The sequence below is a fragment of the Jatropha curcas genome, chromosome 9 (assembly GCF_041381405.1).
Source record: "Jatropha curcas cultivar XTBG-Jc1 chromosome 9, XTBG_Jcur_1.0, whole genome shotgun sequence".
Taxonomy (NCBI): Eukaryota; Viridiplantae; Streptophyta; class Magnoliopsida; order Malpighiales; family Euphorbiaceae; genus Jatropha; species Jatropha curcas.
This window is the reverse complement of record NC_143159.1, coordinates 3,389,380-3,410,257: the sequence shown is the minus strand read 5'-3', so window position 1 is coordinate 3,410,257 and position 20,878 is coordinate 3,389,380. Positions and strand designations below refer to the sequence as shown.

The 20,878-nt window shown below is 35.3% G+C and overlaps 4 protein-coding genes across 6 annotated transcripts; 3 read left to right on the top strand and 1 right to left on the bottom strand.

The window, feature by feature from the left end:
• The first annotated feature begins 476 nt into the window (after positions 1-476).
• TAF4B (TBP-associated factor 4B) lies at positions 477-7,303 on the top strand. Of its 2 annotated transcripts, none has more exons than XM_012212857.2 (14): positions 477-796; positions 898-997; positions 1,509-2,041; positions 2,144-2,239; positions 2,335-3,216; positions 4,501-4,625; positions 4,753-4,840; positions 4,963-5,098; positions 5,218-5,273; positions 5,349-5,405; positions 5,899-6,039; positions 6,184-6,249; positions 6,351-6,603; positions 6,705-7,303. In XM_012212857.2, exons 1-14 carry the CDS (start codon positions 752-754, stop codon positions 6,875-6,877), a joined length of 2,751 nt encoding a protein of 916 aa, XP_012068247.1. In that variant the 5' UTR covers positions 477-751; the 3' UTR covers positions 6,878-7,303. The 2 variants fall into 2 exon arrangements, with proteins under 2 accessions (XP_012068247.1, XP_012068246.1); XM_012212856.2 differs by having other exon boundaries at positions 6,702-7,303.
• A 757-nt stretch (positions 7,304-8,060) lies between these two features.
• Positions 8,061-13,113, top strand: LOC105630870 (casein kinase II subunit alpha-2). Its single transcript, XM_012212858.4, has 10 exons — positions 8,061-8,258; positions 8,469-8,598; positions 8,729-8,923; positions 9,506-9,663; positions 10,258-10,348; positions 10,466-10,531; positions 11,203-11,285; positions 11,633-11,696; positions 11,804-11,872; positions 12,819-13,113. Exons 1-10 carry the CDS (start codon positions 8,173-8,175, stop codon positions 12,876-12,878), a joined length of 1,002 nt encoding a protein of 333 aa, XP_012068248.1. The 5' UTR covers positions 8,061-8,172; the 3' UTR covers positions 12,879-13,113.
• A 685-nt stretch (positions 13,114-13,798) lies between these two features.
• On the bottom strand, positions 13,799-14,639 carry LOC105630871 (uncharacterized protein At2g23090). Its single transcript, XM_012212859.4, has 3 exons — positions 14,441-14,639; positions 14,131-14,171; positions 13,799-14,014 (listed from the first exon to the last, which is right to left on the bottom strand). Exons 1-3 carry the CDS (start codon positions 14,511-14,513, stop codon positions 13,895-13,897), a joined length of 234 nt encoding a protein of 77 aa, XP_012068249.1. The 5' UTR covers positions 14,514-14,639; the 3' UTR covers positions 13,799-13,894.
• A 2,976-nt stretch (positions 14,640-17,615) lies between these two features.
• ACBP3 (acyl-CoA-binding domain 3) lies at positions 17,616-20,187 on the top strand (the record flags this gene model as incomplete). 2 transcript variants are annotated; one of them, XM_089726487.1, is given in 4 exon segments in its annotated part: positions 17,616-18,810; positions 19,715-19,820; positions 19,894-20,011; positions 20,124-20,187. In XM_089726487.1, coding segments are annotated over 3 exon segments (1,065 nt in total). In that variant the 5' UTR covers positions 17,616-17,929.
• Positions 20,188-20,878: the final 691 nt, after the last annotated feature.

Genomic DNA, 20,878 nt, shown 5'->3' with positions numbered 1-20,878 from the left:
TAATTCTTTTAGCATTAAACTATTTGGTATCGAAAATTTATTGATTAAATTAATTCAGATTCGCGCCAAATAGACTCATGAATATTCTATATGGAGGAGCTTTTATCAATTTAGCTATTTAGGATCCAACCAATCAATTATTGAACTATTGATTCAGTTTTCTAATATTAATATTGACATTGTAAAATTAAATATATGTTGACCCCCACCGCCTACATTGAGCTGATAAATTAAATCGGATTAAGATTGGATTTTATTTAAAAAAAAAAAATAAATGGAGCGGGTTGTGAGGTGGTTTAATTATATATGGTCTTTATACCAGGCCCGTTTGGATGAAGGAAAGACACAAATCAAAACAAAAGGCCCAACAGGTAGAATGGGCTTAGAAATGTCATGCCGGTTTACAACAATTCAATTATCCTTTGTATCAGGATTCGGGTCGATCTATATAAAGGCAACAGAGAAAGCAAGAGATCATAAATAAATAAATTCACATGTTATCAGCTCTTCCCTTTCTACTGAAACAGAAAAATTTCATTTCCTTCGTTCCTGAATATGAGAATCTAACTTAGTTCTTTATATTCACCTAATTTATTCATCCTTTTCGTAAATTATATTTCGGTATTTAGATATATGTACACGGATTTTTTTCCTTTAATTGAAGGAATTCTGTCTTCTTGCCGTTAACCGAAGGGTTAGCTTTTGAGTAGCCGGCCGGCGAGGGAGTGTTAGCCATAGGTGGTGGTTCATCATGGACCCTTCGTCATCAATAATGAAGCTTCTGGAAGAAGACGAGGTAGCTGACTGAGTTTATTCTGTTAGTGACATTACATATTTCTCGAAGTTCGGATTTTGCGAAAAGGTTTCAAAAATATTTGTGTTTTGCTATATTCACAGGACGAAACTATGCACTCTGGTGCTGACGTGGAGGCATTCCAGGCTGCCCTGAACCGGGATATTGGAGGCGATGTCTCTAATTCTCAGCCGTCTGATCCGGGTACGAGTCTCCATTTTGATTGAAACCTATTCTCCCTTTTCTTTTTGTGCAAAGTCTATTTTACTTGTTTGTTTGCAATTTCTGCGAGGGTTTTGCTGTTGTTATTATGTCGTATCGGATCCCTAACGATTTTCTTTTGCTGTTATGGAATTCAATCAAATGCTTGTATTAACCTGTTTAGATGTTTGCATTATTTGAATCCATCAGTAATTTGTAGACGGTTGGTAATTCATTTTGCTGAGACATAGACTTCTTTATATTCTGATTATACTCGTAAAATATTTCTCTTCCCATCTTTGTATTCTCCAGTTACAAGAATAAAATTTCTTATAAGAGAAATATAACCCCTGGGAGTTAGGGAGAATTATTTAGTTAAAGATACGAACTTAAACGTGTCTTATTGCGTGTACATTGTGCTTGGATTTCTCTATCTTGGATTCTCTTTGCTTTCTATCTAGTCTACCTGGGAATTTTTTTGGTTATCAGTAACATGTTCAACTGAAAAATACAGCTGTTTTATTCCATGAAACCAATCAAACTCCCAATCAGCCATTTCCAAATTGGCAAACTACCATACAAGATGATAATTCCAATGGTCCAAGACAGCAACAGCAAGTGCAGCAGTCGTCTGTAGTGGAGGAGCTAAAGCAGCATGCTTCTGCTGCTGAGAATCAGCACATACTGAATGATGCCACACGGGAGTCCAGTCACTTTTCATTAAACCAGAAACAACAAAAAGATGATGTTCAACAAGGGCAGACAGAGCAAGTTCCTGTCCAGACTCCTACAACAACCGGGATGCAAATTTCTGATAGAAATCCTATGCCAATATCTGAGCCCAACAAAATGCAAAATCCAGACACTGAACTCCAATATATGAAGGTACAGAAGATGGGTAATCAACAAACCTTGGGCATGGAGCAGCCTGGTAACCTGAAGAATCAAAGCAATCAGATACCATTTGGGTTATTGCTGCCTGCCTTAAAGCCCCATCTTGATAAAGACAGAGAGATGCAACTTCAAACTATATTTAATAAACTGAGGGTGTGTCTCTTATGTGAACATCAACTATTCTGTTTTATCTTTTATGCATTGGATTGGGTGCCTTTTTTGTTATCCTGATTCTTCTACTGCTATTGCTGTTAGAAAAACGATATTGCGAAAGATCAATTTGTCAGGCATATGAGAAATATTGTAGGGGACCAAGTGCTGAGAAGGGCTATAACGCAATTGCAGTCACAGGTAAATTAAGGATGGGTTGATATCGTATGATTTTATAATGAACTGAGGAATCCTTTTGTTGATATCAAGCTAAAAGCAGCTGTCATATACTTCAGCCAGGTCCCAACCAATCCCAATTACAATCTCAAGCTTTAGCACGCCAAAACAATGTGAGAATTCCAGTTAGTGCTGGTGCTGCTTCAGTAGTTCAAGTGCAGGCTGATTCTAGATTCCGAACTGCAGAAAATAATGCTCATAAATCGCATGAGGTTGAACGTAAGCCAGATTCTCATGGAATACAAGTAAGCCAAATTCCTTCATCCAGTGCTAGCATAGTCAAGCAAGAGAGGGAATGGTCTTCAATTCCAGTGCCAGGACACAGCAAGCCGCAGCAACCTGTGCACTTTCCACAGACTACCTTTTCAACGTATGGAAGTAACACCGGTGCTTATCCATATTCTGGAACAAATGTCAATACCTCAGGGTCATCCATGAAGGTGCAAGCTCATGATTTGCAACAAATGGTGCAAATATCACATCAAACCATGGGTGCAACTCAGATAGGAGGTTCAGCCCAGACAATGAACATGATCAGTGTGCCAAAATTTGAGAGGACAAATTCTGTTACGGATCCCAGCAGAGTGCACAGTGGTTCTATTTCTCAATATGCGAACAAATCAGCTGGCCAACAAGTAACAGCTTCATGGCAAGCAACGACAAATAAAGAGCAAAATTCCAGTCCTTTCTCATCAGCAAATTATGTAAAACAGGAACCAGGTGAACAGGCTGCCGAACAACACCAGAAATCCCAGTTGCCTAACTCTCAGGGTGTATCTGCAACAACCATTGAACAAGGGAATACAGTACCCGGAAATTTAAAAGATGAGTCTTCGGAGAAGCTGCAGTCTTCTAAAGTTGGTTTCTCCACACCTACTGGTATTTTGCCCTCAAATTCAGCTTCTCCTTCCATTGTGACTCAACTGGACCCCAATGCCCAGGTAATCTTACATTTATTGATAATATACTACTGCATCAGTTGTCTATTTCTTTGCATTCTTACTGATATTATTTTAACCATGGAATTATTACTAGATTAAAAGACAAAGTATATTTGTAAGAACAAAGTGATTAGCTTTTTGTTCGATGTTGATAAGGTGGCTAAATAGATACGTGCTATTCTTAGATTTCTTAGGTAAATTGGATGTAATATGGTAAGTGTCCTTGTTACGAGAGTTTAATAATTATCTTGATGGTCATTAGAGGCCATCTTCTTATGCAATGGTGTTTAGTGCTTTTATGAACATGGCCGGTCATTCATTGGTAAGAACTGGATGAAATGCATATGAAACCTGAGACATGGCCAAGCAAGATATCTTGATGTGCGAATGCTTGCATTGAATCAGAAACTACTGGAGAAAACCTTCAGATCGTGCTGTGTATGAATAACTTTTACTGCGAGTGATGCTTTTGCCTCTTACTGATGAATCCTTCCTTTCCTACTAAAATCCATTTAGTAAATAGTTCACATAAGGTAATGAGAGAAAACTGCAGTTGTGATTCTATTCTTATTTACAAAAAATTGCCTGTCAGTCAAACTAAATTGCCTTCTTGCATTGTTGAAACTTGGTAATGAGAGATTGAAAGGTCAGGACTCTGGTTCTAGAGATGGCGATTCGCCTTAGTTCAAATAAAACAAAAGAGAAAGGTCCAAACCTTTGCCCTAACCAAGTCCCAGGTTAGATTTGGGTGCACAAAATTTGGAAGAGAATCAGAAGATTTCTGCCAATGAAATCTCGCATCACCCTGGGCTGCCTTGGGAACTAGAAAACTGAGTGAACCAAGATATTAGATATGTGGACTTTTTTCTACTTTGAAATGACATATGTGAATACTCACCATGTTCTGCAAAAGTTCAGTGTCCTTTGATGTGTATGTAATCCATATAGCTGTGTTCATTTTCAATGTGATTACTGTCTGAAAGAGTTTCATAAAGGGAAAAGTTAATTTTACTCCATCAGCAAATGTAGCAAAAAGGTTACGCTTTCAATATTGATCTTCTGTCTTGGGAGGAATAAATAAGTGCATCTTATTGCTGAGTTTCTTTTGGATGCTTCACATGTTGAAAATACTCTAACCATGTCATGTTTGTGAAGTTGCAGTAAAAATTATGTAAACATATTTTGTTCTCATAATTTCTGAATGTAATTTCTTTAACTTTTAAATGTACTTGATTCTGTTGCTTATCCGTCCATGTTGGATATCATTCTTGTTTCTACTATCAGGTGGGCTCTCGGGTCCCATCTGCATCCGCTTCTGCTGGAATTAATATAAGAACACCTCCGAAAAAGCCTTCTATCGGCCAAAAGAAGCCACTTGAAGCACTTGGTTCTTCTCCACCTATGTCAAGGTGAAATAGCTTCTTTTAACTGTCATAATGGTAAAAGTAGCCTTAGAGATTCAGTTCACTTTGTTTCATCCTGGATAAAATATTCTATTACATCATTTCATGAAATAATTTTTGGGATTCTATTCAGTAAAAAGCAAAAAGTATCTGGGGCATTCTTGGATCAAAGCATTGAACAACTCAATGATGTCACTGCTGTCAGTGGAGTTAATCTGAGGGTATGTCGTTGGTATTTAATGTCAAGTTTTTTGCTTTTGCAAAAGTATGCACTTGCAAGTAACCTTATGCTGTCTCTTTAAAAGATTCTCAGAACTCTTTGATACATTTTATCTTTAAATAGGAAGAGGAAGAACAACTATTTTCTGGGTCCAAGGAGGACAGTCGAGTTTCAGAAGCATCTAGGAGGGTTGTACAAGAAGAAGAAGAAAGGCTGATTTTGCAGAAAACTCCACTACAGAAAAAATTGGCAGAGATCAGTTAATATTCATTTTTTTCAGTCTCATATCTGTTTTATATTTTTATTTGCTAACTATTTTAATGAAAAAGCAAATATCAATGCAATGGCTAATTGTATCTGACCGACTTTCTGTTCCAGTGGTCAAATGTGGTTTGAAAAATATAAACAATGATGTGGAGCGATGCTTGTCCTTGGTGAGATGCTGGCACTTAATAGTTCTTTTATATGGTTACCATTATAATTTTCTCAACAGTACTGAATCTTTATAGTGCGTGGAGGAAAGAATGCGTGGACTTATAAGTAACTTGATCAGGCTATCAAAGCAGGTCAGTTCTTTTATCAATGTATCTAATATATGATAATTGTAAAACACAGAGAGTGTTTGCATAATTTCTTGCCACCTCAATTTGAAGATTTGATAAATTGCTTTCCAATTACGATTAGAGTGTCCTTAATGATAAATTTAATAAATAAATTAGAATGATAAGTTTAATACAAGTAATTAATATATTTAATCAATAATGAATGTGAAAATAAATACCGACAAATATAATGTATGTATATACAAATAATTTATATAAAAACCAAGTAAATGATTGTAACAATTTAATGAAGTAAATAAAAAATTCAACAATAAATAATAGATAATAAAATTTTTGTTTGTGTACAATTAAGTAAAAAGTATCCTATATTATTAAATAATATATAAATAAAATTAATGCGCTCAAAGTGTGGGCTAAGGTCTAGTTGCACTTGAATTTACTTGCTAACTTGTTGTCTTTCTTTGTGATTTTCCTGATTTTAGTTGGTTCTTTACAGCGGGTTGATGCTGAGAAGTCTAGACACCGAACTATAGTTACCTCTGATGTTCGGCAACAAATCATGAAAATGAACCAGAAAGCTAGAGAAGAATGGGAGAAAAAGCAATCTGAAGCAGAAAAGCTTCGAAAAGTTAATGAAGTGGGTACTTTATGTGCATTGTATGAAATGATTGTTAATCTTCCTAATCAAGTGTGCGGAAACAAGAAATGACACTGCATATAACTATCTATGTAAATTGTTTATATGATTGAGTGTACATTAATTAAATTTCTGTGAATGCAGCCTGAGGGTGATAATGAAGTTGAAGGCGATAAGGAGAAAGACGACGGTCGGGTTAAACCAGTGAAGGTATAAAAGGATTCTATAACTGAGCATTAAAAGTTGTCTTTTTTTAGCTAATAAAGGGTTTGTTTAAAAAAAAAAAAAAAACAAATTGTATTACCATGCAGGCAAACAAGGAAGAGGATGACAAAATGAGGACAACAGCTGCAAATGTTGCTGCCCGAGCTGCTGTTGGTGGAGATGACATGATGTCAAAATGGCAACTCATGGCTGAGCAAGCCCGGCAGAAACGTGAAGGTTCAACGGAGGCAACATCTGGTCCTCAGTCAGCAAAAGATAGCCGCAAGCCTCCGTCAACGGCTGGAAGAAATATGAAGGACAATCAAGAACCAGAAAAGAGAAGCCCTGCAGCTGCATCAAGTAAGTGTTAGAAGTGGAGGAGAGTATGCAAATTGCAATGTGCCCTCTGGTGCTTTGCAAATTTTTTTCCCATTTTTCACAATGCTTCCTCCTTTCAGCAGGGCCTGTTAGGAAATTTGGGAGGAACCAAGGAATCGTACCACAAAATAGGGTGGCTCGCAGTATTTCGGTGAAGGATGTGATTGCAGCGCTGGAAAGAGAACCCCAGATGTCGAAATCTACAATGGTTTATCGACTGTATGAGAGAACCCGGTCTGATACTCCAACTGAATAATGCAAGATTGGGCTTTAAACAGCAGTTACTCTTAGTGAGTACATCAATGGTGATAAGATTCCAATCCTAGTCCACATAGCACCAGATACTGTCTGGCGGAGCACCATTTGGTACTAACTCCTGCAGGACGAATTGGCTTATTTCTCCCACGCTGCTTGAGGTCCTAGGTTACAGAATGGTGGCGCCTAAGCTAAAACTGGTTTAATTGTTCTCTTCTTGCCATTGCCGTGTAAACAATTTGACTCCCTAGAGTTTTTAAAGGGAGGTTCACTAGTTAGTCAGGTTTTAATATGTTGTGAAAGTTTGGAGTTGGCCTTTATTTATTGAATACATTCGTAACCATATATAAAATTCCCAAAAACAATATCTTGTGACTCATCCTGTAAATTTTGTATTAAATGGATTTGTAGTTGCACATCGACTCGACGTTTTGGATCTTATGTCTAATTTCTACATCCGCTGAATTTGAATTGGTGTTGAGAAAAATTGCTATGCGACTCCAAAACTCCTCCTTATGTTAGATCAATAATGGGCCGGAATCACTTGAATGAATGAAATAAATAAATAAGCCTTTTTAGCCTATTGTAGCTCACGTTTCATCTTTTTTTTTTTTTTTGGAATAATATGATTGCTTTTTCGATAAAAAAATATCTTTTGAAGGAATGAGATTTTTTTCATTTTTCTTTTTATCTTATTCTTCCTAAATTATGCTTCTCCTCAATCATTAAGAATGAATAAACTTTTTTTTTCAACTTATAATATTTAATTATTAATTAAAATTTGAAAGCATGACATCATCAATAACACATGGAAGATTAGAGCTTCACTCTATGAAACCATACAGGAGAAATTCCATGAGAAATGCTTAGAAAGAATTTATCATTAGCAAGAGTTTGACAATCCTAAATAACTGAACTAAAAAAAGAAGAATCAACGGATAAATTCTTCAAAATCAGGATAGCTATCAAGTAATCTGTTTCAATATGAATAAACTATTTGTTCTCAATATATAAATAAAGTATTCAATTTCCCTACTTGGGGTACAGAGAGTGTCACATAATATCTAATAAAAAAAAGGCAACAGATAGTAATTATTAATACAATAATAAAAAAAAATATCATAATTAACTAAAACTAAATAAACTGTATTAACTTTTACACTTCGATAAGTGGACTTCTGTAAACAAGCACCTGTACCGCCTTGGCGTTCTGTGCCGTATTTCTTTTGACCAAACTCTCCAAGGTTATCATCAAGAAGTAGGAAGAAATTAAGTCAAAACTGAAGCTGTAAAGCCATGTCCATAGCTCGAGTTTATACTGATGTCAACGTCCATCGACCTAGAGATTACTGGGATTACGAGTCTCTCGTCGTTCAATGGGGGTAAATGAAACATCTCTAAACTCATAATATCAATTTCTTCTAGTTAATATTTATGTTATGACAAGCATTAGAAATTAGGGTTTCACAGTCTTATACAGGTTTTTGTTAGTTGATTTTCAGTGTTCAATTTTTTATCTGTTTGCAGTAGCTGGGACAGTGCTTAATATGCAAATTTTTCTTATCATTTTTTGTCCTTTTGGTTCGTTACAGTGATCAAGAGGATTATGAGGTCGTGCGAAAGCTTGGGAGGGGAAAATACAGTGAGGTATTTGAAGGTATAAATGTCACTAACAACGAGAAATGCGTTATTAAGATCCTCAAGCCGGTCAAGAAGAAGAAGGTCAATCTCTATGCACTTGCCCATCTACCTTGTTAATGCAGATTATTCAATTTCATGGTTTATTGATGGAATAATCTTTCATGTACAAATTATTTGTGTACTGAATGATTGTCCGTCGGCATTGATGCAGATAAGGAGGGAGATAAAGATACTGCAGAACCTTTGTGGAGGTCCCAATATTGTGAAGTTGCTTGATGTTGTCAGAGATCAGCACTCAAAAACACCTAGCTTGATTTTTGAACATGTTAACAGTACAGAGTTTAAAGTTTTATACCCTACGTTGACAGATTATGACATTCGTTACTATATATATGAGCTTCTCAAGGTTAGTTCTTATGTCCTTATTGTAATGTGCTGACTTTTTGGACTCCTGTGTTCTGAATTTTATATATTGAACTTAGTGATGGTAGTACATATCTGCTTGTTTTTAAGGTACAATGACGCAAATTAAGTGCTGCCTGGGATTGCTACTTACAAAAATGTATGAGAAAATTAGCCAATCTGTTTATCAGAATGTTGCCATCCGGTGAACCAGGCTTGTTATGTCACTTAACAAGATTAGTAATTTAGTATGCTTATAGGACCTTGAATTGATCTGTGCTGATTGTTTGCCTTTGCCAATTAATATGGAAAGTCTGCATTCTCAACTGCTTCATGAAGAGGCATCTGCAAACTTAACACCCCCACAGCCATAGTTTTCTAATCGTGTATTATTCCAGGTGTTGTTGACAATGAACTTCTGACCAATATGCATTGGTACAAGTGTCATGATGTTTCTTATGGCTGTTGTATACTGTCTCATGTTCACAACAACCTTTGGATATTGTTTCGAAGGTGGATTGATTTTAGGTGTATGAAAATGATTTGTTGTATGCTCACCCAATCCATTTGCTCTTTGTAATTTTAGGCACTAGATTATTGCCATTCTCAAGGCATAATGCATCGAGATGTGAAACCTCACAATGTAATGATTGACCATGAGCTGCGAAAACTACGCTTGATTGACTGGGGACTTGCGGAATTCTACCATCCTGGAAAAGAATATAATGTCAGAGTAGCTTCAAGGTATTCATGGAGTGATCAACTTGAGTTCAATTTTCATTCAAAATTTATTTCCTGTCTTTCATAACCGTTAACAAGGTTCAGAAAGGGTAGAACCTGACGCAATTTCGTGTTCTTTGTGACCTGGGTTTGACATACTTTAATTTTTCTAATAGATTTTTGACATTTATTCAGTTTAATTCTAATCAGAATTTAATTGGTTTGAAGTCTAAAAACCATTACTAATATGCAGGAACAAACACCTCTGCTGTTATTAGACATGTTACTATAATTTTGATGTTTAACCTCTGCACTCCACCCACCTACCAATTGCAAAACCCCTGGTTGAGGTATATTATGTGTGGCGTACTGTAATATGGGCTTTTCCTCAACTATGAAGTGAATAAAATGTGGAACTTGATATATTCGCAACTTGCTTTCTTGGCACTAATTGTGGCTGTTTATTCTAAAGAATTTTCCTTGCCTCATCAGATTACGGTAAGCTAACAAAAGCTTGCCAATCTGCTTACCCACCATTTGATTTGAACGTTCATTTTAAGTCATGATGGTTCCACTAGCTTCTTGCAGAAATATAACAAGTTATCTACTGGTATTTAGGTACTTTAAGGGGCCTGAACTTCTTGTTGATTTACAAGACTATGATTATTCTTTGGACATGTGGAGCCTTGGCTGTATGTTTGCTGGAATGGTGAGCATTTTAGTTGACCTGTGTATTCCTTCGCTGGACTTGAGTATGATAGAAGTGCATTGGCTAAAATGTTTAGTGTTTGACAATAACAATGTTGAGAAATTGGGTTGGTTGCAGATTTTTCGGAAGGAGCCATTCTTTTATGGACACGACAATCATGACCAGCTTGTCAAAATTGCCAAGGTAATTTTTAGTTGGTATCTGGCTAAATGATCTTATGTTTGTAAATTAATTGTAATATTAGATTTAATAATTATTTTGCCTGCAAGAATAATGATGTTTTGGAGTTCCTTATTGGTGCATATCTAACAAAAATTATGATTTCTCAAGTTTTCTGTAGATTGCATTAAAAGTGGCACCTGAATGAGCTGAATGTGCAAAAGCAGAGCCGAGGCCCATAATATTATCACCTCTACATTGTTTTCCAATCTTAGTTGGTTGCAAAAATCATTACATGATTTCATTAATGCAGTTCTTAAAATTTTGACTGGAGCATCTGGACTCTAAGCATGGTTATGTGTATGAGTAGAGTTTGGTGGTTTTAACATTTTTTAGAATCGAATCTCGTATTACGAAATCCAACAAGTAAGGGAAGCTTAATATTAGAATTCCTCAATAGCCTTGACAACTTTAGTTGGGTCTGCATTAGTTATTTTAGGATTGAAAGTAACATTGAGTTCAATATTGCAACAATTGACAAGAAGCTGGCACGCTAGGGCACACTGGAAGGAAAGTAATTATATATGTATCAACAAAGCTCTGGTTTCATGCAACTTGAAGCAGTATTAGTGGTGATTAGTGAAGTGTGTAAAAAAATTGTCTTGTGATCTGTAATCTTTTGAATATTCCTTCAGGTTCTTGGTACTGATGATTTAAATGCATATCTGCACAAGTATCACTTAGAGCTGGATCGTCGACTTGAAGCTCTGGTTGGAAGGTGTGTCCAACTTTTCACTATTTCCTCCTCATATTTTACTGCTAAAGAATTCAACTTGAATTCAAACATGAAGAATGATTGATGTGAATTTTTCCTGTTGAAAACAGTGTTCATTTGTGGGTTTAGGATGAACTGTACATATTTCATTGAACGGAAAGAGGAAATGGAACTTTGCTTGGTTAAAAAAGTACTGGAAATTTAATATCTAGAAAGTTATTGAGGCAAAAAAAAAGTAGCAATGCCTTGAAAATTGAAATCCTTAATTTTTATTACTAAATGCATTTTATCTGCTTCTGTTACTTGAGATTCATATCTGATATTTAAGATTTTATTTAATTTTTCTGCAGACACAGCAGGAAGCCCTGGTCCAAATTTATGAATGCAGATAATCAGCATCTTGTTTCTCCAGAGGTCATACGAAATCCTTTTTCTGAGTTTTGACTGAAGAAAAAGCTGTCCAAATGAACTTTTCTTACTATGAGTTTTGGTTCTTTTGGTTTCATTTGTGTGACAAGCAGGCCATTGATTTTCTTGATAAGCTTCTCCGTTATGATCATCAGGAAAGACTTACAGCTAGAGAGGCAATGGTATGCATTTTTCTATTTGGCCTAACTCCTATTATCTGGTTATTATCTTATGGTCATTAGAGGAGTTACTATTCATCTATAAGCTCTCTGGATTTTGGCTGATTTTTTAAGTTGCTAGCTTGCTGTATGATTTGGTCCATAAGTTTTGCATCCGGCATCCATTTGGAAAAAATTAATGCTCTTTTTTTATGAACTTCTTATTCCTTGTATTGTTGCCAAACTACCACTCATTGCTGAGATTCATTTTCATGCTAATTTTACTAGTTTCTGCTTTCCACTTTGCTATGTAGTTTGTCCCAACATGTCGATGTACAGCATATCTATTTAATATATATATGCACCATTTATTATCATGCTGGAGGATTTCTACCATGATCATGTTTTAGTGGAGGCTAAACCTTTGAAACAATATTTTACCCCCTACGTCATCCCCTATTCTGATGGTTTGATATGACAAACTATCATATGTCGTCTACGCCATGTTTTTCATTCTTGTTTTGAATGTTAGAGTTTCATCCCCAATTTTGTTTGGAGCTGCATGTGATGTTTAGAATAGTGGATTGCTAATTGACTTTGGATAAGAATTATTCCTGAACTTCATGCTCATTGGCTTGCCTGCAAAGCAAAATTTATATCATGTTTGTTTGGTAGACATCCTTGCGTTTTAAGACATGGCAAAATGGCAGTTCACTTGGGACGTATTCTCCTGAAAAAGGACTGGGATCTAAAGATTTACTCTGCTCATCTTGTTGAAAATCTTTAACGTATTTAATAACTTAAATAAGCTCATTTAACCTACAGTATTGCATGTCTTGTATATGCAAAAAAAGTGCACTGTATCTTCTGATCCTTGCGCGTATTTTTTAGTATTTCCTTTCTAAAATTAACAAGACGATAGCAAGTGTTAACTCTGGCTGCTTGTTAACTTCCTATGCTTCCGTTTCAGATTCATCCATATTTCCTTCAAGTCAGAAGTGCAGAAAATAGCAGAATGCGGACACAATGACTATCGTTTCTTCTTCTACAGACCCTTTTAAGATGAGTAGACTTGTATACCATCTGCAAACTTGTTGTGAATGTAGCATCTTGTTATTTATTGCATGATACGTCCCAGTTTATGCAGCAACTCACCTTTATTTGTGTTATTCTTATAGCTCTACAATATTCCTCTGTATTGAAAATTGAACTTTAAACTTCACCTTTGAAATTAGAATATTTTCGAGTTTGATATTGTCTGTTAACATATTGGAAATTCATATCTTTAGCTATCTTTGTGCACCTTTTAGTGGATTTATCACTGTATTGATTAGTGAATGTTTACTTTTCCTGTTACTCATTTTCTCTCATGGGTTTGGTCCAATGTATCATGTAAAATACAGATTTAGAACGAAATTTTTGATGGCCACAACCACAAGTTTGAATTTAAGGAGTTTGGTATAAAATTCGATAATGTTCTCTATATTTTTCATGAATTTGATTTTATGAAATTAAGTTATTTACTACAGATAAACTTAAACAAGGTTTATTTATTTATGAGAAAATAGCTCCAATATTGAACTTTTGGTTCAATTTTTCTCCCTTAATTTGTAATTTAAGCTTAATTTGCTTTTTTTTTTTTAAAACAAAAAAGAAAAAAAAGAAAAACACCTATGAAGCTCAACTTGCACAAAAAGACCTAAGTTGCTCAAATTCTTGCAATTTGCATATATTCTCAGTGAATTACAAGCTCGCAAGGTAAATTGAGCAAAAAAATCGATTTTGTAGCTTTTAATTCCTGGTATAAACAGTTTGTGGTAAATACTTATTCCTTATTCATTGAGCCTATATAAATCAAGTTGATTGACCGATTGATTTTATTTTCTACACAAAGAAACAGTTGAAGACAGTTATTCTGAGTTCTAGATCGTCAAAAACAAAGAGAAGTAATTTATGCAAAGAAAATCATAAAGAACTGGTATTCCACAAACATAGCAATAATATCCAAGACAGGGAGAGAACTTTTGGATCTCCACAAATTCTATTTCATTTCTTAAGATGGGGAAAACAAGCATATAGATCAGATTTTGGATGTTTTGCTTCTGCATGCTCTCTGCACTTCACCTCTGTAGTAGTGCAAATGAATGTCTGCATACACACCTTACACTGCAAGTAAAATTCCCAAAATTACAATCAAAAAGCCCAAACCCCACTGTTCGATCCAATAACTCAAAATCGGATGTTTTAGTGGCCAAAAGTTGGAGTTAAACCAAGAACTGTACCTGGATGGTCATGGCTTTCTTGTTTGAATCAAGTTGACTTCCTGTACACAGATCGGACGGTAATCGAGTGAAAACACCACTATTGCCTTTTAGATCTCTAAGAAAATTATAACTAACGAAATAATTAAACAAGCTTAATGTCTCAAGAGTTTCTTTCTCTACTCAATTAGATTCAACTAATAAAATAAAGGAAGTTTGAAAATTCTTCCTACATCTTTCTTCAATTGAGTTAGACAGCTCTATGAACAATAATCCTTCAATTACCTCAACTATAATCCCTTTTTCTTTGCAAACAAAGAATTCAAATTACCTCTGGCGGCCTTTTGCTTCTCCATGTTCCTCTCCCGAGCCATCTTCGCCTTCTGTCCATTGCCTCCCCCCATGTCTTCTTCTTCTTCTCTGATTGGAATTTGATACGCTAAAAAGAGGGAAAGCAGAAAGAAATTTTGTGCTATTGAGGGAAACAAGACAACAACGAGCTCCGAGTCGCAGTTGCGAGAAAATCCCTTGTATCTATTTATATAGTGGTGAAAGTGGAAGACAGGAAAGATGGTGCACTCTCGCTATTCTCCTTTTTTTGTTTTTTTTTTTTTTTTTTTTTTTGTTTTTTTGCCGAAATGGAACGACGTCGTTGGCACTTTGTCATGACTCATAATTAGCGTGCTGTAGTTGTCATCTCCTCCTATGTCCTTTGTTTTGTGACGCAGTGGCTAGGGAGTTGCTTGGAAGCTTCTCTCTCGAGGGCTGTTCAACTGATTGATTGGATGGACAGACACATCCAAATTTTTAAAAGTTACCCTTCCGGTTAATTGAATGTTTTTTTCTTTAACCATTAGGTATCCGAAATTTATGCAATTAATCTAGATTCATGATTGATAAATTCACGAAGAAATGCAAAACATCAAAAATAATCTTTACCTTTCCGTTTCATTTTTTGAGATTGGTAAAATATTCATTTAAAGCCATAGTATATAATTAAATTTGATTTTTGAAATGTTTTTTTTTTTTTGAAGAGAAAATTTTTGAAATGTTATTATAAAGATATAAAAGTAAAATGTTAATTTGGTGCGATTAGGTGTCAGTTGGTAATCAATAAAGCATGCTCCCATCCTCTTATTTAGTATTGGAAACTACTAATATCATCTCCAATTTTTCATCCAAAACATAATTCAAAAAATTCCTCATTTAAAAAAAATAAAATAACAATAATCAATCACATATAATTGTCATGTGTCATGGCAATTAGCAAGAACTGAAAAGAACAAAAAAAAATCATACATGTAGGCCTAAAGGTCTGTAAGATGCTAATTTATGTTGACTTGATCAACTAGAAGAATTGCCATGTGGTGGCTGAGTTTTGAGGATAAACCGCACAGCTGGAGCTCACTGAGAATTTGTGGTGATTACGTTACAGAAGCCATTTAAACACTACTAGCTTGCACAAGTGGTGGAGCCCATTCATGCAAGTGCAAACATAGGGCCTAATTAATGTCTCAAGTCTCAACTACTAGCTACCCTCTCTTTATTATGGGCTTCGCATTGCCCTAACCTTCTTTTTTTAATTGACTATTAGATATTTGAAGAGTCCTTATTTTATTGGTAATGATTTTTAATTTGAAGAGTTCAAAATTTAAATTCGATGTTATCAGAAAGTTTAAAATTGAATATTGGTTTCAATTGGATTGTGAATTAGGTATTTCTGTTCACATAATACCGACGAAAATATTATATAATATAAAAATAAATAAATTTATGCATGTTTTCGTCAGGAAGAGATATAACTTGTTACATTTTTCATTGTAAAATATTATATTTCAATTTCTATATGGAATAGCAAAGAATATGTACAGTTCTTGATTTTCAAGTTATACTTTGGCACCTTGTCAACTATTTCTATTCTTTAAAAAAAAAAAAAAAAAAAACGAAAAAACATTATCCTAATGGAAAAGTTGGTGACTTTTTTTGCTTGCGATTTTTCTATTGTTAATGTAGATGCGTTGCTTTTCAACTGAGAGAAATAAATTTGCAAATTAATTAGTACAAAATGTAAAAGTTAATGCATAACCTTATATTAAAAGTCATTAGTTAATTATTTGTCTAATGAATCTTTTAGATTATAAGGTAAGGTATATTCCATTGTTAAAGGAAATTGCTAACACGAAAAAAAATAAAATTCTTTCTTGTGGATCTGTTGCTTGCTTTGCCACTCGCAGTGGAAATGTCGCAGCAAGGCCCAACAGGGACCAAGCTGACTCGGTCAGGCCCGATCTGTTGGTTGTAGGGGAAACAATTATTAGTAACTAGTCCATTCAATCGTTTCGGCCCATTTTCACTTTTCACCTGCGCCTTATATGCTTTGGAGAAAATTTTTCCAAATTTCTTGATTAATCCATATAATAATAACAGTGCACTATTCACTACACACTTGAAGAACCTAGGTAGAAGAGGAAGCACAAGACCCACATGGTCGGCTATCCCCATCGACCGTCACGTTTATATTGTTCCAAGAAAACGTCGCAACCCAACGACATGTTATCACTGAAGAAAGATGCCTTTACTAGTTTTCCACCGCAACATATATTCCATATAAGGTCGCCAAAGCATCCCGATTTCACCACCAAGTGCTCCTAATAGAAGACGCAAGCTTTGGCAGCGAGTGTAAGTAAATTAAAAATGGAGAAAATCGTCTCGTCCGATTCACATAGTTCTCCACGCGTTTGAGATTGCGATTGCTAACACGGAAAACCTTTCGTGTGTAAGATTATAACAATGGTGAATTAGAGATGTGTTGATTTAGACTACTTTTAGTAAATAAAATTAACGCTCATTTCCTTTGTATTCTAATTGTTTTTTATTTATTATTTCATGGGTGAATTATTTTTCAAATTAATTTAATAATGAGCATTTTAATTAAAAAAATTTTATATTCTTCTATTTCTTTTTTCCCTTTTAAATTTTAATGTAGTCCCTACTTTCATCATTTTATAAGTTTAATGGCTGAATTATACAATTATTTAATGTGTATTATGTTACTATACCGCAATAATGATATTATTATTATTATTATTATTATTATCCTTTTTTTAAAGAATATTATCACCCAATTTCAATGTAATAAAAATATAATTATTGTGGTATAAAAAACAACATTTTCACAACGTATTCAATTGCACAAATAATTCCTCTTTTTAAATCATAAATACTTCCCCAATATATAAAAATTGATTAAATTTAAATTTAAAGAATATTTTATATTTTTTTTCTGATGTAAAAATATTAAAATTTTGGCTCACCAAACTTACAATTTCCTCGCAAATTGAAGATTGCGACTTGGTCCTAATTCAAAACAGTGTGAAAAAAGAAAACTGCACTAATAAAAAGACTCGCGAGTCGTGACGCGACCCAAAAAGAAAAACGAAGCGCGCTACAGCGGCAGGTGAGGTTAAAGGACCATTTATTTATGACTGTTAAACGCAAGAAGTCGCCAAGTCGCAAAACCATCGTTGGCTGATTGCGCGCTTTTTAGGACGCCTCCGTGACTTGCCCAACTCGCCAGCAAGGCGGGACCCACCTCTCTCGCTTCATAATTTTAAAGGCGAAAGTAATTTACCAAAGCTAAGAACAGAATATGCTTTGCTCTACCCTGCAAATATCCCTTCCCTCTCTGCAAATGATATTTTTCTTCCTCTCTTTCTATATCTACTGCTAATTTCTCCTGCTGCTCTTCTCACCTACCGTCGTCATCTTCTTCTGCCACTTTCTTTATCTTTCTATCCATTCTTTAAACAAAGAAACAACCATGGAGCTGCTTCAAGAGTTGTTTGTCACCGCTTTTGTTGCTGTTGTTTGCTCTTTTCTTATCGCTAAGATTGTTTCTATTGCTATGGCTGGTGGCGATTCTAGCAATGCTTCGCAGTTGTCCAAGAGTCAAAATGATGATCAGAAAATTACCGGAGATGACGGTGATGAACGTGTCATGGAGGATTTGCGGTATTTTGAAAAGCTGAAGGTTGAGGGGTATACGAGTGAGAAGAGAGTGGAATTTGTTCAAGAAGGTGCACAAAAGGTCGATGGGTTTGTTGGAGGATCGATTGAGGCTGCGGAAGTCGAGAAATCGGTGAACCGCGATGAAGTAATTGAAACTGAATGCCGTGAATTGGTAACAATATCAGTCGAAGAAGGTTTGAAGGAAGAGGATAAATCATCGGAGGATATGTTAGGTAAGTGCGAAGGAGAGTTTCAAGTAAACAGACACGTTGGCGTAGAATTGGCTGATGGTAAGGGTGCTATTGACGAGAAACAAAGAGGTGTTGATGATAATTTGCTTAAAGAAAACATAGAAATCGAGTCAGTTGGCATAGAATCGTCTGTTAAAAAGGATGCTGTTGAAGAATCTGAGGAGATTCGGGTTGTGGGGAGTGAAACGATAGAAAAAGGTGAAGAGAAGAAAATAGAGATTGATAGTGATGACGATGATTGGGAGGGGATTGAGAGGAGTGAATTGGATCACGTTTTTGCTAAGGCAGTTAACTTGGTAGAGTCTGCAGATAAAGATGGAGGCTCGAGAAGTATAGGGAGCGATGTTCAAATGGAACTGTATGGGCTTCACAAGGTGGCTACTGAGGGGCCTTGCCGCGAGCAGCCGCCTTTGCCTCTTAAAGTCGCTGCTCGGGCCAAGTGGTATTAAACTTTCTAACGCATGTATTTGGCTCTTTTATATATATATATATATTGGTTCTGTATTTATTTTATTTTTCTGTTTGTTAAATTGTCTGAATGAATGATAGATGGATAGCTTTGACATTAGAGATAGAGTTGAGAAAATCAACACTAAAGAGTTAAGTAAGATATAAAAGGTTAGTGGAAGTGAAAAATTGCCGCAATGTGGATAAATTAAGGAAAATCCTGATCAAAATGTTTGAAAATTGTGGCGGGTTGTGCATAAAATAATTGCAGTACAAGATGATATGAACTATGAGAACCATCCATTGTGGACATCAAACGTACCTAGGCTGGAGTCTTGAACCAAAAAAGAAAAAATAGAAGCGATTAGTGATCCTCGTTGAGGCACTTCCATTGTAAGTGTCATCTTTTTATCTTCTTGTCTCTTTCCACTCATGCTTACATCTACTATCATCATCTTTTATCTTCTTGTCTCTTCCTATCTAGCTTACATATACTATTATGTCCTGTAGCAATAGAAACAAACTCATATCTATACCCGTTTTGTCTTCATGTTGCAAATTTGAGATGTTCGCTGAGGCTCCAGCTATCCATCTACATTATTCCTTATGTGCTGAGCAATTCTTCTTCCTGTCCATTAGATTTCTATATAGTCATATCTCAGATAGAACCAAAATTCAGACAGCTTAGCATAGAAATAAAAAGTCTGGGTAGTCATCCATTTGTATACTCTCATATTAGAAAATTGTCCAACTAAGAAAAAGAAAATGAGTATACAAACTACACCGTTAGGCCTGCCTCTACCAAATTACACGGTATAGTTTGATAGTTAGTTATAATAATAACAGGGTTGACAGCTGCTATGTATGAGTGATGGAGGGCACTGGTTCCGTTGTGCAAGGAATGCTTGGCAAAGGCTGGGAAACATGAATCCAGAGGTGGCTATGGAGCAGTACGTTGCCCTTGTATCAGATAAAGTCCCTGGTTGGATGGAAGGGAAATCTGCTGTAAGTATTTGCCATTGAGGCACAGCATTTGTAGTCCCTGCAGTGATTCTCTATCCCAAAATATAGTTTCTAGTTAATGTTATGTTGTAGGATGATGACAAGCCAGGATCTTCTGCAGCAGCAAATCCTGGTGCTGTGGCTTCAGATTTAAGTACAACTTCTTCCCATCATCAAAATATTACAGAAGAAAGGTATTTATCAGAATTTGTTCATTTAGTTGTTTCTATTGACTCATAATGATATGTGCTCGTGCTTGTCCTTGTTTGTTATGTATCATTTCTCTGTCAATATTATCTCATGTAGGAACCCAGAAGTGATGCTTGGTATTGAGAAAAATGATTATATTGGCCCAAACGTGGAGGATAAGGTATATGTATACTGCAATTTTTTCCCTTTCAATGTGCTATAACAAATCAAATGTTCAAACCAATTTTTGTGTTTGTATCACCAAAATGTTAGAATAAGTAACTTTGAGATCTCACATTAACACTTATTTGTTGCAAGTTGTGGATAAATTTATTTATAGATATGACCCAGAAATCAACCAGTATATTGATGTGAAAATTTAGATTTTCTGGTGGTTGCATAATTCTGCATGTGTGCATTAACCTTGCCTGTTGGAATGTTAGAAGTGTTATCTTCAATCATGATTGAACTTGGAATCAGGTTCAAAAAATTTTCCATTAGGCAACTGAGATCTCTATCCTGTTGACGGGCGTCGAATCCGCCAAAAATAATTAACCTGCTCCCCTACAAAATAAAACTTGTAAATATGGTGAGAAGGATCGAACCCTAGGGATTAGCTTTGTCGAAAATAGACCAAAACTGAAAATAAAATTAAAAATAGATATTGAAACGGGGGAATTTAATAATCGAACTAAACGAATTAAAATTAAATCAAAGAAATAAATGCAATAAAATTAAAAATTGAACCTGAACAATTGATAGAAAATTCAGCCAAGGCATACCGCGGATCGAAAATTTGATTCGAGTGATCATTGATTCAAGATTAATTCCTTAATTCATATTACAGACAAGTTATAGCCAGAAAGAACGTC

Excerpts from the sequence above, each read along its gene's own strand:
- LOC105630871 (XM_012212859.4), bottom strand. The coding sequence starts at position 14,513 with ATGGGGGGAGGCAATGGACAGAAGGCGAAGATGGCTCGGGAGAGGAAC. Across the intron at positions 14,172-14,440 it reads GAAGCAAAAGGCCGCCAGAG|GAAGTCAACTTGATTCAAAC; the intron begins GTAATTTGAATT and ends ATCTGTGTACAG. Across the intron at positions 14,015-14,130 it reads AGAAAGCCATGACCATCCAG|TGTAAGGTGTGTATGCAGAC; the intron begins GTACAGTTCTTG and ends TTTTACTTGCAG.
- TAF4B (XM_012212856.2), top strand. The coding sequence starts at position 752 with ATGGACCCTTCGTCATCAATAATGAAGCTTCTGGAAGAAGACGAG. Across the intron at positions 5,274-5,348 it reads TGGAGCGATGCTTGTCCTTG|TGCGTGGAGGAAAGAATGCG; the intron begins GTGAGATGCTGG and ends GAATCTTTATAG. Across the intron at positions 5,406-5,898 it reads TGATCAGGCTATCAAAGCAG|CGGGTTGATGCTGAGAAGTC; the intron begins GTCAGTTCTTTT and ends GGTTCTTTACAG.
- LOC105630870 (XM_012212858.4), top strand. The coding sequence starts at position 8,173 with ATGTCCATAGCTCGAGTTTATACTGATGTCAACGTCCATCGACCTAGA. Across the intron at positions 10,349-10,465 it reads GCTGTATGTTTGCTGGAATG|ATTTTTCGGAAGGAGCCATT; the intron begins GTGAGCATTTTA and ends GGTTGGTTGCAG. Across the intron at positions 10,532-11,202 it reads AGCTTGTCAAAATTGCCAAG|GTTCTTGGTACTGATGATTT; the intron begins GTAATTTTTAGT and ends ATATTCCTTCAG.